The sequence below is a fragment of the Euleptes europaea genome, chromosome 1, assembly GCF_029931775.1.
Source record: "Euleptes europaea isolate rEulEur1 chromosome 1, rEulEur1.hap1, whole genome shotgun sequence".
Classification (NCBI taxonomy): Eukaryota; Metazoa; Chordata; class Lepidosauria; order Squamata; family Sphaerodactylidae; genus Euleptes; species Euleptes europaea.
The window spans coordinates 145420009-145434149 of NC_079312.1; the positions used below are offsets into that span (position 1 = coordinate 145420009).

General features: G+C 42.4%; 1 protein-coding gene across 2 annotated transcripts; it reads right to left on the bottom strand.

The window, feature by feature from the left end:
- Positions 1-211: 211 nt before the first annotated feature.
- CCNT1 (cyclin T1) lies at positions 212-10468 on the bottom strand. 2 transcript variants are annotated; one of them, XM_056863455.1, is made up of 9 exons: positions 10276-10468; positions 9058-9139; positions 7672-7800; positions 6877-6937; positions 5581-5643; positions 4994-5039; positions 2618-2781; positions 2283-2353; positions 212-1660 (listed from the first exon to the last, which is right to left on the bottom strand). In XM_056863455.1, exons 1-9 carry the CDS (start codon positions 10452-10454, stop codon positions 302-304), a joined length of 2154 nt encoding a protein of 717 aa, XP_056719433.1. In that variant the 5' UTR covers positions 10455-10468; the 3' UTR covers positions 212-301. The 2 variants fall into 2 exon arrangements, with proteins under 2 accessions (XP_056719433.1, XP_056719442.1); XM_056863464.1 differs by lacking the exons at positions 6877-6937; positions 9058-9139; positions 10276-10468 and having other exon boundaries at positions 7672-7779.
- Between the last annotated feature and the right edge of the window lie 3673 nt (positions 10469-14141).

Consider the following 14141-nt stretch of genomic DNA (forward strand, 5'->3'; position numbering starts at 1 on the left):
TAAATAGCCCTGTGCCCCTCTCTCCTGTTGGTTCATGAACTTCAAAATTCTGCATACCGAGGCTCAGTCTCACAGGAAACACATTCCCATCTCTTTCCAGTAGGACTGGAGGGAAAGGTGGGGGAAGCACACAGAGAAAGAGGGTAGACCCTTTCACAGCTTCAAGGGTTCCACATTCTCATACCAAGAATAAAAACATTTAAAAGGGGGGGGATAAAGAGCATTCACACAAGGCAGTGGAGATGACTGAACCGCTTGTCCTCTGCAGAAGACAACCCAACTTCAGTAGTTAAAACGGTCATCACTTAGGGAGAGGCGGCAGGGGAGGGGGCGGTTCTGAGGGCAGAGGGGGTGGCCGTGGTTTATCTACACTGGCAGCAGCCCTGGGGTTCAAGTACTCGCCGTATGAGTGCACAAAGTCAAAAGTGGGCGGCTGGGTGGGTTGCATGCCCTGCGCACTGAGCAGGGAGTGCAGCATGTTCACTGTATCCTGGTAGTCAATGGTCTGGTTCATGTTATGCCCATTGGCCCCCACTGTGCTCTTGTCCAATTTTCCATGAGCTGCTCTGGCTTTGCTGCCCTGGGCAAAAGACAAACTGGCTGCATCCAAGCTATGTCCAGGGTGCTGAGGGAAAGGGAATGACATGGCCGGCCCTTTTGAACTCTTGCTGATTTTGGGCTGGTGTTCATGTGCTATAGTTGATGTCTCCTCAGCCAGGGGTCTCTTACGGGAGGAACAAGTTGGGACGTAACCTTTGTGGGGTGCCATGCCACTCTGGCTGCCATGCTTAGAATCTCCTGGTCGCTTGGTGCTTCCAACTTGCTGCGTGTGCAAATGTTTGTGAGAGTGATGATTGTGATGATGGTGGTGATGGTTGGATGAGTGGCCCTTGTGTTTTTCCCTATGCTCGCCCCGGCTTTTACCACTACTCTCATCAGATGAACTGTGCCGTTCCGAGGTAGTTGGCACCTTAATGCGTACTTTTATTTCTTCAGGCTTGGAGGAAGGAAGGACAGCTTTGTCCCCTGAAACAGGGAGGCGCACTTTGAGGGCAGAGGAGGACTTGTCAGCCTTCTCAGCAGGGGGCCGTTCCGAACCATCAACGCTGCTGCTCAAGGGGATTTTCAGGATGATGGGAGATGGGTTGCTTTCTTGCTGAACATCCCGCTCCTGCTGCTGCTGCATGAGCAGGTTCTGAGCAGCGTAAGCATACTGAGAGCGTACGTTAGCCTCCATGTTTTCCAACTCACGTTTCTGGGCAGCCAGCTCCTCGGCGTGCTTGGCACGGTACTCCTTTAATGACACCTTTGCTAGTGTTGCACTCTTAGTGCTCTGCTTTGAGAAGGAGCCTCTACTGCTGTCATGATGTGGATGATCTGAAGTGAGAGAGGTTTCATTAGGCCTATGGCCAGCCTCTAGTTTGACTGGAACCATCCAGCTGTCTGACACTTCTGCACCGCACAGATCTCCTGGGGAGTCACCTGTGGTAGCTGGGAGTGAAGCCACAGTTCCTGCAGTTGAGGAAGTTGACAAGCTCATCAGACCCGCAATGGTTGTGTCAGAGGAGCTTCTGGAGATCATGCTGAGGATTGTCTGTTCCGAGAGACAATCATCATCACCCTGCTCATCAGTCTTTGATTTCCTGGCTGCCTGGATTGCCTAAAATGAAAGCAAAACAACAACAACAACCTTGAGTTCTCCATGCCACCAAGATTATGCTGTTCCACCTCTACCTCACCCTAAATATACAAAAGAGATATAGACACAAAGTGTCATTTACACATCAAGGTGTGTGTTTTTATTGCCCCAATGTTGGACTACAGCTAGGAAAACAAATTGCATTACAATGACATACAACATATAAGACTACCACTCTATAAAGTTCCCTCATGCAAGAAGGGGGGAGTACAAGTCTCAGGGCTTTGCCTCATTATTCCATATTTCAAGCAGAACAAGAATTTTATAATGACAATTTCCACCTTTTGTAACTCTTACTTTAAAAGCATACACTACTGCAGCAGGTTTTAACAGGTTATTCAAGCAAAAAAAAAGTCACTCACTGGGTCAGAGCAACCAACAATCTGTGCAGCCCGTCTACATACTCAAGATGATACAGGTATGAAGAGATGCATTTAGAAATTGATTAAGCCAGATACAGAATTAAAATCCTAACAACACAAGAGGCTAAAGGGAGTCTTATTTACTGAGCAGTGTTCTTTCTTAAGCCGATCTTTCCACATTACTTGTCACACTGAATTACACACACAATTCATGCTCTTACCCGCCAGTTCCTGATTCGTTTCAGCCGATTAGGAGTTTTTTCAAGGATCTGCAGGAATTCATGTGTTAGCTCTGAAAAGGAAGCAAAAGAACATAGTGGCAATGAGACCGATAATACTTGCAAACCACAGCAATGACACTGTTAACTACCACCCTTTCTAGCAAGAGCAGGGGGCAGTCGCAGGACAAATAGCAACCACTCAAAGTTACAAAATTCATCCCACTTAACGCTTTCTATTCTCAATTGCCATGCTGAAATCACAGAACGGAGATGCCAAGTGGATGAAATATCTCTTATTGTGAATGGGAATGCATTTGACCTTGCTCCAAACTTACCATCCAAAAGTTCCAGAGTTACAGTGCCATCAACGTATTCCCACCAGTGCTTCCCGTCGGTGGAGACTGGGATCTCCCAGTTGGACCACTTACAGGCCAGGTGGATGCAGACGCAGGCCACAACGGGAGGGGTGTACTGCAGGCTGAAGGTGGTTAGGTGAAGGCTGACATCACCAGCAGGGAGAGAGAAACAGAAAGCTGTAAGCTCCCAAGCCTGAACGACAGCAGCACACACAACCGCCCGCTGGACAGACACTGCAAGAAGTGGGCATCCCTCAGCTTTAAAAGCTTTTATTATCCTGCATAGTCAAGTATGACCTGCTCATAACAACTCCGTTTCAGCCTTTTCCACAAGGTCTTCCAAGAGCTCCTGTCAGCCTGAAGCTCTAGGACCCCCATATGGCCTATAAAATGGGAAAGCAAAAATGCTGTATTTTTTAAAGTACTTCTTTGAATGTGGCTGAATAAACTAGTTGCATCTGGATTGTGTGGAGATCTGGGCAATTCAGCTCTTTTACAGGAACTTTATTCACTTGACAAAAGATGCCAATAACTTCCTTTAACCTGATCACTTACAGCACAATACTCTGCAGCAGATTAAAAAACCAACAAGCCACAAGATGAATTATGGTTGATAAACCCATAGTCATGTTCTACTTCCTTTTTAGCTTGTTCACATTCTCCATTGCCAATTCTGCACTTAGAAATTTGCACACCAACTACAGGACTGAGCCCCAGAAACCTGACAAGTGACATTGACAGCAAAAATAAAACACGGCTTTACTCGTGGTATACTTATATCACAAAGAACCTTCTTTAAAAGTTATAGAGATTGTACTGTAGTTACAATAGTGATCCATAAATGGCAGCAATTAGGCAGATTGGCCCCTTGGAGGGTTACCAGTTGCTCCCCCAGCCCTCTTTCTGGTTGCTACAGATGAAGGGAAATATGGAGAGAGCAGCAGCTGTTGAGATAATAGGACTTGCTGGTAGGCCATTTAGGAGGAATGAGCCTCAGTTCAATGGCCCCTGTCCCACTTCTACAGTACTTTCCAGCAGAACTAGGTGATGACCGAGGGCACTTTTTATACAGCACACCAGCCAAAACCAAATTCTGCACCAAGCTGACCTAAACTGTTGTCAAATAAACAAGTTTATGAGTGCTTTTTTTGAACACTGTTATTTCGCTATACATCATTGCAGATGAAGCAAGGAAATTGTAAACACACTCAATCCCCAACAATTGACCACTGGAAGGTTTACACACATGCTTTCTGGTCTTGAAATTTCACCAGCCACTATTTAATGCCTTTTCTGCAGACTAGAAACTTTTTCAAATTAATTACCAGAATTCTGCATGCTGCACCAATCCAAAATTCCTTAGGTCTATATACAGTGTAGGGCATTAATGTTCTCACTGCTACACACATCAACAATGTCAGAAAAAGCCAATTTGTGCCAGATGAGAATACTGAATTCAGTAGAGATTGTCAAAAGAACTAGATACAATACAGTGGGTTGTGTTCCACCTAAAACTTGTGTGCAGAGTGTGTGTGTGACTTCCCCCTCCTGCAGAGGACCCCTGATAGCCCCAAAGTTATTCCCGGGGGTCCCCATTTTCTAGGAGCAGCATTTCAGGGGGTATTTTGAGTTACAGTGGGAGGGGGGATGCTTCCCTGGAGATAAATTTTGCCTGTGGAAGCTGCAGGCAGGATCCAAGCCAGTGTTTTCATTTTGTGTGTGAAGACCAGAGCAACAATTAGACAGGAAGTAATGCTTTCATTTGATTATGTATGAAGACCCTTCCACAGAAGCTTGCTGGGTGACCCTGGGCCAGTCACACACTTTCAGCCTAATCTACCTCATCAAATTGTAAGAATACAATGGAGAGGAGAACGATGTAAGTTGTTTTGGGTTCCCAGTGGGGAGAAAGTCCAGATATAGACACATTCTTAAAATAAATTTAAAATCAGAAAAAGTCACTTTAGCCAATGACTCCATGTTTTAACATTACAACTGATAAGTGTCCACCAACTTAGCCCTTTGGAACAAAGTAATTTGAGCTCCCACTTGTAAAAAGTTAAATACCTATAGCCAGTAAGAATTAACTGTAGACTATAAGGCAGGGAATCTTTACACAATGTTTTTCTATGTTCTCCCTTTCAACTAACAAATAAGCATGGACTAATAATTTTGTGATCTTATTGCAAGGTTGTTTTAGCTCCTACCAATAAGCTGAAAATCACTGTTAGCCAATGCAGCATATAGCTGAACATGGATTTCTTCTGCAAGGTTTGAATAAAACTCTTCTGTAGTGATGAAGAACCCCATTTTCAGATAACACACAAACAATTTATTTTTGAGGTCAATACCTACCTGTTGGTAGCCATGAAGTAAGAAGTCTGTGCCAGATCTTTGCTGGCTGTAAAAGAAAGAGAAATTCATGAGTTAATTTTTGTCAGATATTCCAAGTTCCCCTATGTGCTTCTACTGAAACAACAGCCATGACGGATCAGACCAATGGTTGAGCATCATAGCCAATAAGATACAAAGGGAAGTTCTCATGCAGGACTCAAAGCAGCATAAAATAGCAGCACATGGATTTGCTGCGATCCGATATATATTCATTTGTTGTAAATACTTGCTTTGAACTCCCAGACAAGCTTCATAACCTGCAAGCGATACTCCCACTTTGAAAAACTTACCCCCCATTAACATATTAGACCAGAGGATAATGGGTCAATATATTATGCTTTACAGGTCCTTTAAACCCGCTCTGAGCCAGCTTCAGCAGGGGAGGGCGGGTTACAAATCACAAAATAAATAAATAAAATAAAAACCTGAAGCCCCCAAACCTTTCCATTCACGAACAGGACTGTCTACTCAGACATCAACTGGCACCTGAGAAACCTCTGAGAGCAACTGCAATGCCAGTATCACAGTAACACTGCATCATTGCTTACCTCGCACAAGCTGAGTACATTTCACCACATGTGTATGGGGATGATCGATGGTAATTTCAAATCCTGGAAGAAAGATAGATATCAGATATGTCAAGGACAGAACATATTTGTGGTTCTACATACCACACATGCCTCCGAATCCTGGGAGGCAAAGAGATCCTGCCCATCCGTCCCCTTCCCACAAAGGTTTGTGCGCTATGCTTGGATGCAAAGAGGAAGAAAGAAGGGCTCCTTCCTAGGCTTAGATGGATCAGATATCTAGTCACAGTAAAGGAAAAATCATACATACTACAAGGTTCTGAAGCAACAATATGCTCTACGGAAAAGATTTTATGGGAAAACATACAAGCATTTTGAATCAAAACAATTTCCTGCACTAAGACAACAGCAGGAGATAAAGTTCTGGCATCTGCTTGGAGGTATTTACAATGTTACCCCATAACAAGCCAATGCTTTCCTTTTAAGAGAACAAATGTCCTGGGTTAGACTAGGATTTTTAAAGGGTTTATTACTTTTGTTACAGTTTAAAGAACTGCCAGCATCTAGACTATGAGCTGTCCAAATTAGAAATTGCTAGGTAAAGACCACCAAAACACTCTGAGCCCAATACTTGCATGAAACAGAAAGTAACTGTTAAAAGCATCAAGTTAGTATGATCAATTTAGCGACTTCTTGCAGTACTCAAACCTAAACATTGGTCATGTATTTGGAGAAAATACTACATACAACTACAATTAACTGCCTTACACACAGGAGCCTGAGATGTCTGAAGTTCTGCACTTGCATGCAATTGAGAAGACTGGGAAGATAGAACATTTTGAGTCAAGTGGCTTTCAAAGTTGCAGAAAGAGTACCGATTTAGCTGCTAAAAACGTCTGAAGAAATTAAAATTACAAACAATAAGTAATGACAGCTCATCACCAACTAGTCATGTTTGTTATCCTATCTCCCATCCTGGGTTATAGAGCTGATCAGAGAGCTGATCATATAATCAGATTGTTAGGTTGTTGAGTTGCTAAATTTCAGAATACAAGGCCTGGAACCTGAGCAATGTAAAACCTGTTAAGGGAAAAACTGAAACCAATTTTTGAATTTTCATATTTGCACTAAACAAGCATATCAAATCATAAACTAGCTGTTGTGAAATGGTTTGTTGCCTGGACTGGTGCTTTCCCACACTGGCCAGCTGTGCCTCTGCCCTCCAGCTGTGAAGAAGACTGGGTTAGACCCTCCACTCTGCGGAACTTTCTTGGGTCTGGGATTCATGAAGCAGCCCGTCCGCTTTGAAAAACTTACCCAGGGTCTGCAGTATTATGCTCTCTAGAATGACCAGGTCTTGGGCTTGTTGCAGGTAAGCCTGGGGTTGAGAGGACAGGCAGGTTACTTGTGATGAGGCACTCTGTATCAAGCCTGCATATTTCTAACACTCTCTTGAAGAGGCAAAAACTAACAAGGGGTAATCCTTTATCATACTCAGCACTGGAGAGAATTGGCACAGACATCTCATTTCCAGAAGTAAGTGATGTGCCTATTAAGACACATTTCTTGCTTGTGAAAAACTGCTGAACCACTGGCTTCAACTGCCATGAAGTTACCAGTGTATGCTAAAAAAAATGGCCCTTTCCTCCAATTTGGCTTCAGAATAAAGCTTCCCCCTTATTGGAAAGGTTAGATGTGCTGGTCCTGTCAGGAAGAGCAGTGGTGAGATGTGAAACAATAGTCCTCTTTGAATGGCAGGGGACAGGATTGAGCTTCAAATATCATTTTCTGCATCTCCATAAGAGGGGTGATCCTGGCAGGCAAAATCCACCCCTCAATGCAAAGTCTAATGCAAACAGTGCTATACACACCTGATTCACAACACACTAGCAGGAGGACACAGGACAGACAAGCCATTTGGCTTATGAAAACCAGAGCTTTCTGTGCTATGCATCAGCAAGTTCAAGAACTAGTTAATATTGCTCTTGAATTTAGCCACTCTTCTTATGACACGGCTATAGCACTCTATATCCAATGAAGCACGAGGGGTTTGCACTGTCAGGATGTGTTCTTTTCTCCCCTCCCTCACCAGTCTTGATCACGACTACTTACCTCACTCCGTGTATCTGGAAGAGCCTCTTGAGGATGCAAACAGGCATGAGCAACCTTGATGACATGCTCCAGTTTTCGAGGCTGTTCCTCCACCTTGGCTGCCAAGAAAAGGGCAGCTGGCGCCACAGACTTTATAAAGAAAAGACAGATAATATAGCCTCTGCCTTCAGATGAGAAAAACCTTTTAAATGACCAGAGAAATCTGTTACCTTACCAGTATGATCTTAGACCTGGTTATGTTACTATTTGATTAACTAGTCATAAAATATACAGCACAAAGTAAAAAGTTGATTCGACAAGGCATGAATGGATGCTTAAGTCTATTATGTTACATCATATAAAATCTATGTTATAACATACTACTAAAAACTGGTATTAATTTGGGAACTTTTTTCAGATAACACTCACAAGTTACATAAACAGTGGAAGTCAATTTAAAGTAGAGTGTGCATTTCTAGGTAATTTAAGGTTGTTTTTACTTTAAAGATACATACATCTTGTTTATATGATTGTGGGGAAACAAAAATGTGACTACATCCACTGCAGAGAACTTGTTCTGTACAGTGCCTTGTTCTTGATACCTAATTTCTTTGATCTCCCTTAAAATTCCACAAAAGTCTCAGCAGAACAATTACAGAAGGTCACATACATTAGTTGTCCTCGCTTGGATGCTACTGGGAAGCAGGTTATTTTCCTCTCTGGTTTACCTCATCTTTTCTGCCATCTTTCCCAAATCTGCTTTGCTGCAATGTTTCGGGAATGCTTGTAGCAAAGCCATCCTGGCTGCAGTGTGGATGGGGAAGTCTAGATTGTCAAAGTTCTGTCCACACAAAAGACATTTTCCCTTACCTGGTCCCTGCAGGAGCCATACCCTCCCTCACACCACTAGGGTGGGGATTTTTTGAGGGTTTTCAGTAATTAACATACAGATGGTATACCACAGTGGGTAGCTGTGTTAGTCTGGCTGCAGTAGTAGAAAAGAGCAAGATGGTATACCAGTATGTCAATTACTTTATTTAAAAACTCTGACCCCCTCCCCAGCACAACTAAACCTTGAGTGACGAATCCAACAACATAGCCAGCCGAGAAGCACTCTCTTCACCACAAAGAACCTTCTGTGGCAGCTACCTTTTTGATTCTCACCTATCCAAAAGCTTCTGATTCAGGTACTACAGGGACAGAGACCAAAATCCCAACTCTGCAGGTTGCCTACAAGCACTTTACACGATACATTATAGCCACTCGTCAGTTAAGCTGCATAGTGCTAGTATTGCTAACAGTTTTACTCTATGCCACATTTTCTAAACATTTCCACTACAGAATTTTGCTCATGCCCTCTTTCCCTGATACAACTTATGCTAACAAAGCAGTTCAAATGATACTTACATTCCGATGAAACTGGGTAAAGGACTGAACCATGTAGAATCGATGCATATAGACGATAGCAGTATTGATAGTCAGTTGAGAACTAACAACTTACAGTTAAGGAAAAAATAGACCAAGTTTTTCTAAGCTTATTTAAAAATAAGCTTAGAAAAACTTATTTTTGTTAACACACCTGTTAACAATTCAGGCAGCAATTCCAGTTTTAACAGACTACTTTGCTGTGTGCATTCCAGTATTAACCAACACTTATGTTAATTTTTTTAGCAAGCACACATCAGCTCTTTAATTGATCTCCAGATTTGTGCTGAGCTAACTGTATACTTCACCTGAGATATGGACTCCCTGCAAATCCAATGATTGGATGGTACAGCAACCATAAACTTTACCACTGAATCATTACATATTCACACAACTGCAGCCCTAAACCAGCCCCAGTCTCACCCTAAATTACACATTCAAATAAAGTACCAAGCATTACTACCCCCAACATTATCAACCATAATCAACAGCACTAATAAAAGAGATCTCATGCATGTTTTTCATCGGGCACATCTTTAAAATATTAAAATAGAATTAGGTAAAGCACTTTAGGCACAGAAAGCACTAAGCAAGCATTAATATCCTAATGCCTGGAAAATGTATACAAGGGACAGAAATGGCTCCCTTCTTCTAATCTGGTTTCACCCCCACCCCACCCCACCCCAGCAACCTGCTCTTAAAAGTACAATGATTTCTGCTAATGTGGACTCACGAATGGAAACAGACGTCCATGTGGATACTCAGTATATAGTTCGTTGCTCGCCCAATATATTTGGAGAAGGCCTCGCTCGGTTCCCCGGGCATCAGAGCCTATTCTCCCACTTTTGTGTTTTAGTTTCCCACTGATCATCTAGGCAACGCAGGCTCAACAACTCGCCGACCACCCACAGGTGCATTCGAGCTTCAGCCCCTACTCTCGAACCGTGGCACAAACTTTCCAGGACCCGGTCTAATAAAGCACCCAGTCTGTAAGTCGAGCCCTACTCAGATCTTTGGCAGGGACTCAGCTCCATCCCACCCCTAACGTCCCGTATGCAGTACTCAGACGGCGTAACGGCCTAAGCATAACTCCGGGCTAAATGTTTACCCAACACTCATCTGGGCCTAGGCCATTTCGCCGAGGCCTGTTTCCCCCACACTGCTTAGCCGAGCCTCGCGGCCTAGTCTCCGAATGGATACACATTGAGGCGCTGGCCCATATCCTGAAGCAGATTAGCCGCCTGCTGCCGGTATGACAGCTCCTTATCCGGATCGATCCCCGCGCGACGGGAAGGACTCCGCGCAAGCTGCTCCCGACTGAAGTACCAGCGCCTCCCTCCGCCTGCAGCCGCTGCAGCCACCGCGCCACACACCGCCATGATGGCCGCCGTCACCGTCGACAAGGACGCATGCGCGCCCAGACGCACGCAGTACGCACTGCCCCTACGTGTACGTAATCTCGCCAGATCCACCTGCGCATGCGTGGATCTTCCCAACCCCTCCCGCCCCGCTAAACCACTTTACATTTGAAAAACAACAACCGCAGCCTGAACTTCCGGTGTGAAATAATAAACTTCCGTTGGTCTTTTACACCCAGTAGTGGCGCCCGTCATCTCTGTGTTGATTAGGTTTATATGCTCATAAACGTCACAACCTAGAGATCTAGCGCAACCGCACGACTTCTAACTTCCGTTTTTGGATTGTGAATCTCCATTTTATGTGGGAATAATAACCTAGGGAGTTTGTGCTATCTTGAGCTTTGCATTTATGGCTCCTCTCTTTAACTATGCTTCGCCACAACAGCTTCACTCATCAGAGCAGGGCCTTTTGGTGCTAACCTGCCAATGGGCAAGATCAGTAACTGCTTATACATATGCCGTCTCTGTTGTGACTCTCACCTTATGGAATGGCCTGCCTGCGGAGGTCAGGAAGTCTTCTGGCTTTCTGCTAGGGTTGCCAACCTCCAGGTACTAGCTGGAGATCTTCTGCTATTACAACTGATCTCCAGCTGATCGAGATCAGTTCACCTGGCGAAAATGGTCGCTTTGGCATTTAGATCATATTGTGTAATTTTGCATAATTAAATATGTAAGGAAACCATGCTTGCCCATAGAGAAAAAAGGAAACTAACATGGCCAATAGGAATAAAGGAAAGCGCGCTTGTCCGTAGGAAATAGTGAAAACCACGCTTGCCCATAGGGAATGACGGACCACATGCTTGTCTTTAGGGAATAAAAGATACCACACTTTCCTATAGGGAATAAAGGAAAGCATGCTTGCCCATAGAGAATAAAGGAAACCACCATCACCCATATAGAATAAATAAAAGCATGCTTACCCATAGGGGGTTAATTAAAGCATGGTTGCCCATAGGGCGTAAAGGAAAGGACGCTTGCCCCTAGAGAATAGTGGGAAGCAAGCTTGCACATAGAGGATAAAGCAAAGTATGCCTGCCCATAGCGCATGAAGGAAAGCATGCTTGCCCATAGAGAATAAAGGAAAGCTCGCTTTTTTATAGAGAATTATGGAATCTATGCTTACCCATAGAGAATAAAGGAAACCACCTCAGCCTGTACTGAATAAAGGAAACCACGCTTGCCCATAGAGAACGAAGGAAAGTACATTTTCCCATTGATAATAAAGGAAAGTACGCTTGCCCGTAGAGAATAAAGGAAAGCACACTTGTTCATAGATAATTATGGAAACCATGCTTGCCCATAATGAATAAAGGAAAACACCTTGGCCCATACAGAATAAAGGAAACCATCCTTGACCTTGTCCATTAGGAATAAAGGAAATTACCCTAGCCCATAGGGAATAAAGGAAAGCACTCTCGCCCATGAGGGAAAAAGGAAAGCATACTTGCCCATAGAGAACAGTGAAAACCTTGCTTGCCCATTGAGAATAAAAGAAACCACCCTTGCCCTTAGAGATTAAAGGAAAGCACCCTTGCCCACAGAGAATAAAGGAACCACCCTTGCCCATAGAGAATGAAGGAAACCATGTTTGCCCATAGAGAATAGTGGGAACCAAACCACATTTGCCCCTCGGAATTAAAATAAACCACTCTTGCCAATAGAGAATAATGGAAACCACACTTGTCCATAGAGAATAAAGGAAAACATTCTCGCCCATAGGGAATAAATGAAAGCATGCTTGATCATAGAGAATAAGGGAAAGCATTCTTGCCCATAGGGAATAAAGGAAAGCACACTTGCTCATAGAGAATAAGGGAAAGCACCCTTGCCTTTGGGGAATAAAGAAAAGCACGCGTGCTCATAGAGGATACTGCAAACTATGCTTGCTCATAGAGGATACTGCAAACTATGCTTGCTCATAGAGAATAAAGGAAAGTACCCTTGCCCATAGGGAATGAAGGAAACCACCCTTGCACCTAGAGAATAAAGGAAACCACCCTTGCCCCATAGGGAATAAAGGAAAGCATACTTGCCCATAGAAAATAGTGGAAAACTTTCAAGAGTCACAGCTCCCTTTGTCAGATACTGAGAGCCAGGGTGGATTTGATTGAAATCAAATCAATTTAAATCTCAATTTAAATCACTATTCAGTAAGTCTAGATTTAAGTCATGGTTCTTTTTACATAGACTCATTATTTCTGGTATAATCTTGATATTTACAAACAGGTGAATAATAATAATTATTATTAGAATAATAATATTTTTAGAATAATAAATTTTCAGATTAGTTTTACAGTTATATCAAAAATTACTGATTTGGTTGTACTATTAGAAATATTTAGATAATTACAAAATTATTGTGAAGTGAACTACCTCCAGTTGAATAGGTAAATCATTCATATTTGGACCATTTTTCTGCTGTACTGTATTGGAAGGAGAAAAATAATCATTACCTTAATGATAGCAATTTAAATAGCTTTATTTAACTAAAACAAAGCATATGTATTTTTGTATTTGCTTAAATGTCCATGTATGTTAACTGATGTGGTTAAACAAAATATATTTTTTTTAAAAAACAGATTGACTAGCAGCCCTGTCCATACACGAAAAACTTAACACATTCCCAAACTGAGATTCTCTTATGGCCTGCTGCCATTTTAGGTTTTCCTACAGGAAGAGAATAATATGATAAACCTCAGGCTATACACACAAAGATCCCAAGACTTGTGGAGTATTCTGCTCAAAAGGTTTCACTTTCATTTTTTACTGCTTGCCCCCCTCTCCTCACACTTAGCTCCTTGTGCAGATCTATTCCACTCCAAACAATCTTCTGTTCATTGAACTTCATGAAACCTAGCACTTAAGAGCAAGGTGTTGATTCTGGATACAAAGGAAAAATGGGATTAAGGCCTTTTTCTCAACTCTGTATGTTTATTTTATAGCATTTTTGCTCTGAAGAAGAGGCATGTTATGTCTGCAGACACAAATCCACTGTTTTGAGAACTGCAAAACCAAACATCTGTGATAATATCTTCAAGATAGAAAAAGTGCCCACAATAATCTTACAGAAACCTCTGGAAGAGGTTGTGAATGGATTGTGAATGGATTGATGGAATGGATTAATGGAATTGATTGATGGAATTAATGTACCAAAAATGTAAACATTGCATGAATATACAGCCTCATGCTACATAATTAAAAACTAATCCTTATTTCATGATGAATAACCTTTGGACTATAATGTATCTTAAATAGAAAAGTAGATTTTTCCTCAAAAAAAAAACATTTCATTTTTAAAAATCTGAAATTTTAAAAAACCTCATTTAAAAATTTAAAAATCTGATTTTTTAACTTAAAGAACCCCCATTGGTTTTTATTCACCCTGTTAAGAGCTGTGACTCTCGAGTATTTATACCCCAAAATTTTTGTTGGTCTCTAAAGTGCTGCTGGACTCTAGCCCTTCTACTACAGATGAACACAGCTACCCTCTGAAACTATCTTAGAGAAGAGCGGAAATGAAATAAAGGTGTATCAGATAAAAACAGTCATTTGATATGTGGTTAGTTCTGTGGTCTATGTAATGTACTGAATGCAATGCAAAAGTGTATCCTTGTACATATAAAATTACAGAAATGTATAAAAATACGG

What these genes read in the sequence shown, in the direction of transcription:
- CCNT1 (XM_056863455.1), bottom strand. Translation starts at nt 10,454, where the DNA reads ATGGCGGTGTGTGGCGCGGTGGCTGCAGCGGCTGCAGGCGGAGGGAGG. An exon ending in TTACCCAGTTTCATCGGAAT is followed by an intron (nt 7,801 to 9,057) that starts GTAAGTATCATT and finishes TTCTTTATAAAG; the next exon opens with TCTGTGGCGCCAGCTGCCCT. An exon ending in TTCCAGATACACGGAGTGAG is followed by an intron (nt 6,938 to 7,671) that starts GTAAGTAGTCGT and finishes TCTCAACCCCAG; the next exon opens with GCTTACCTGCAACAAGCCCA.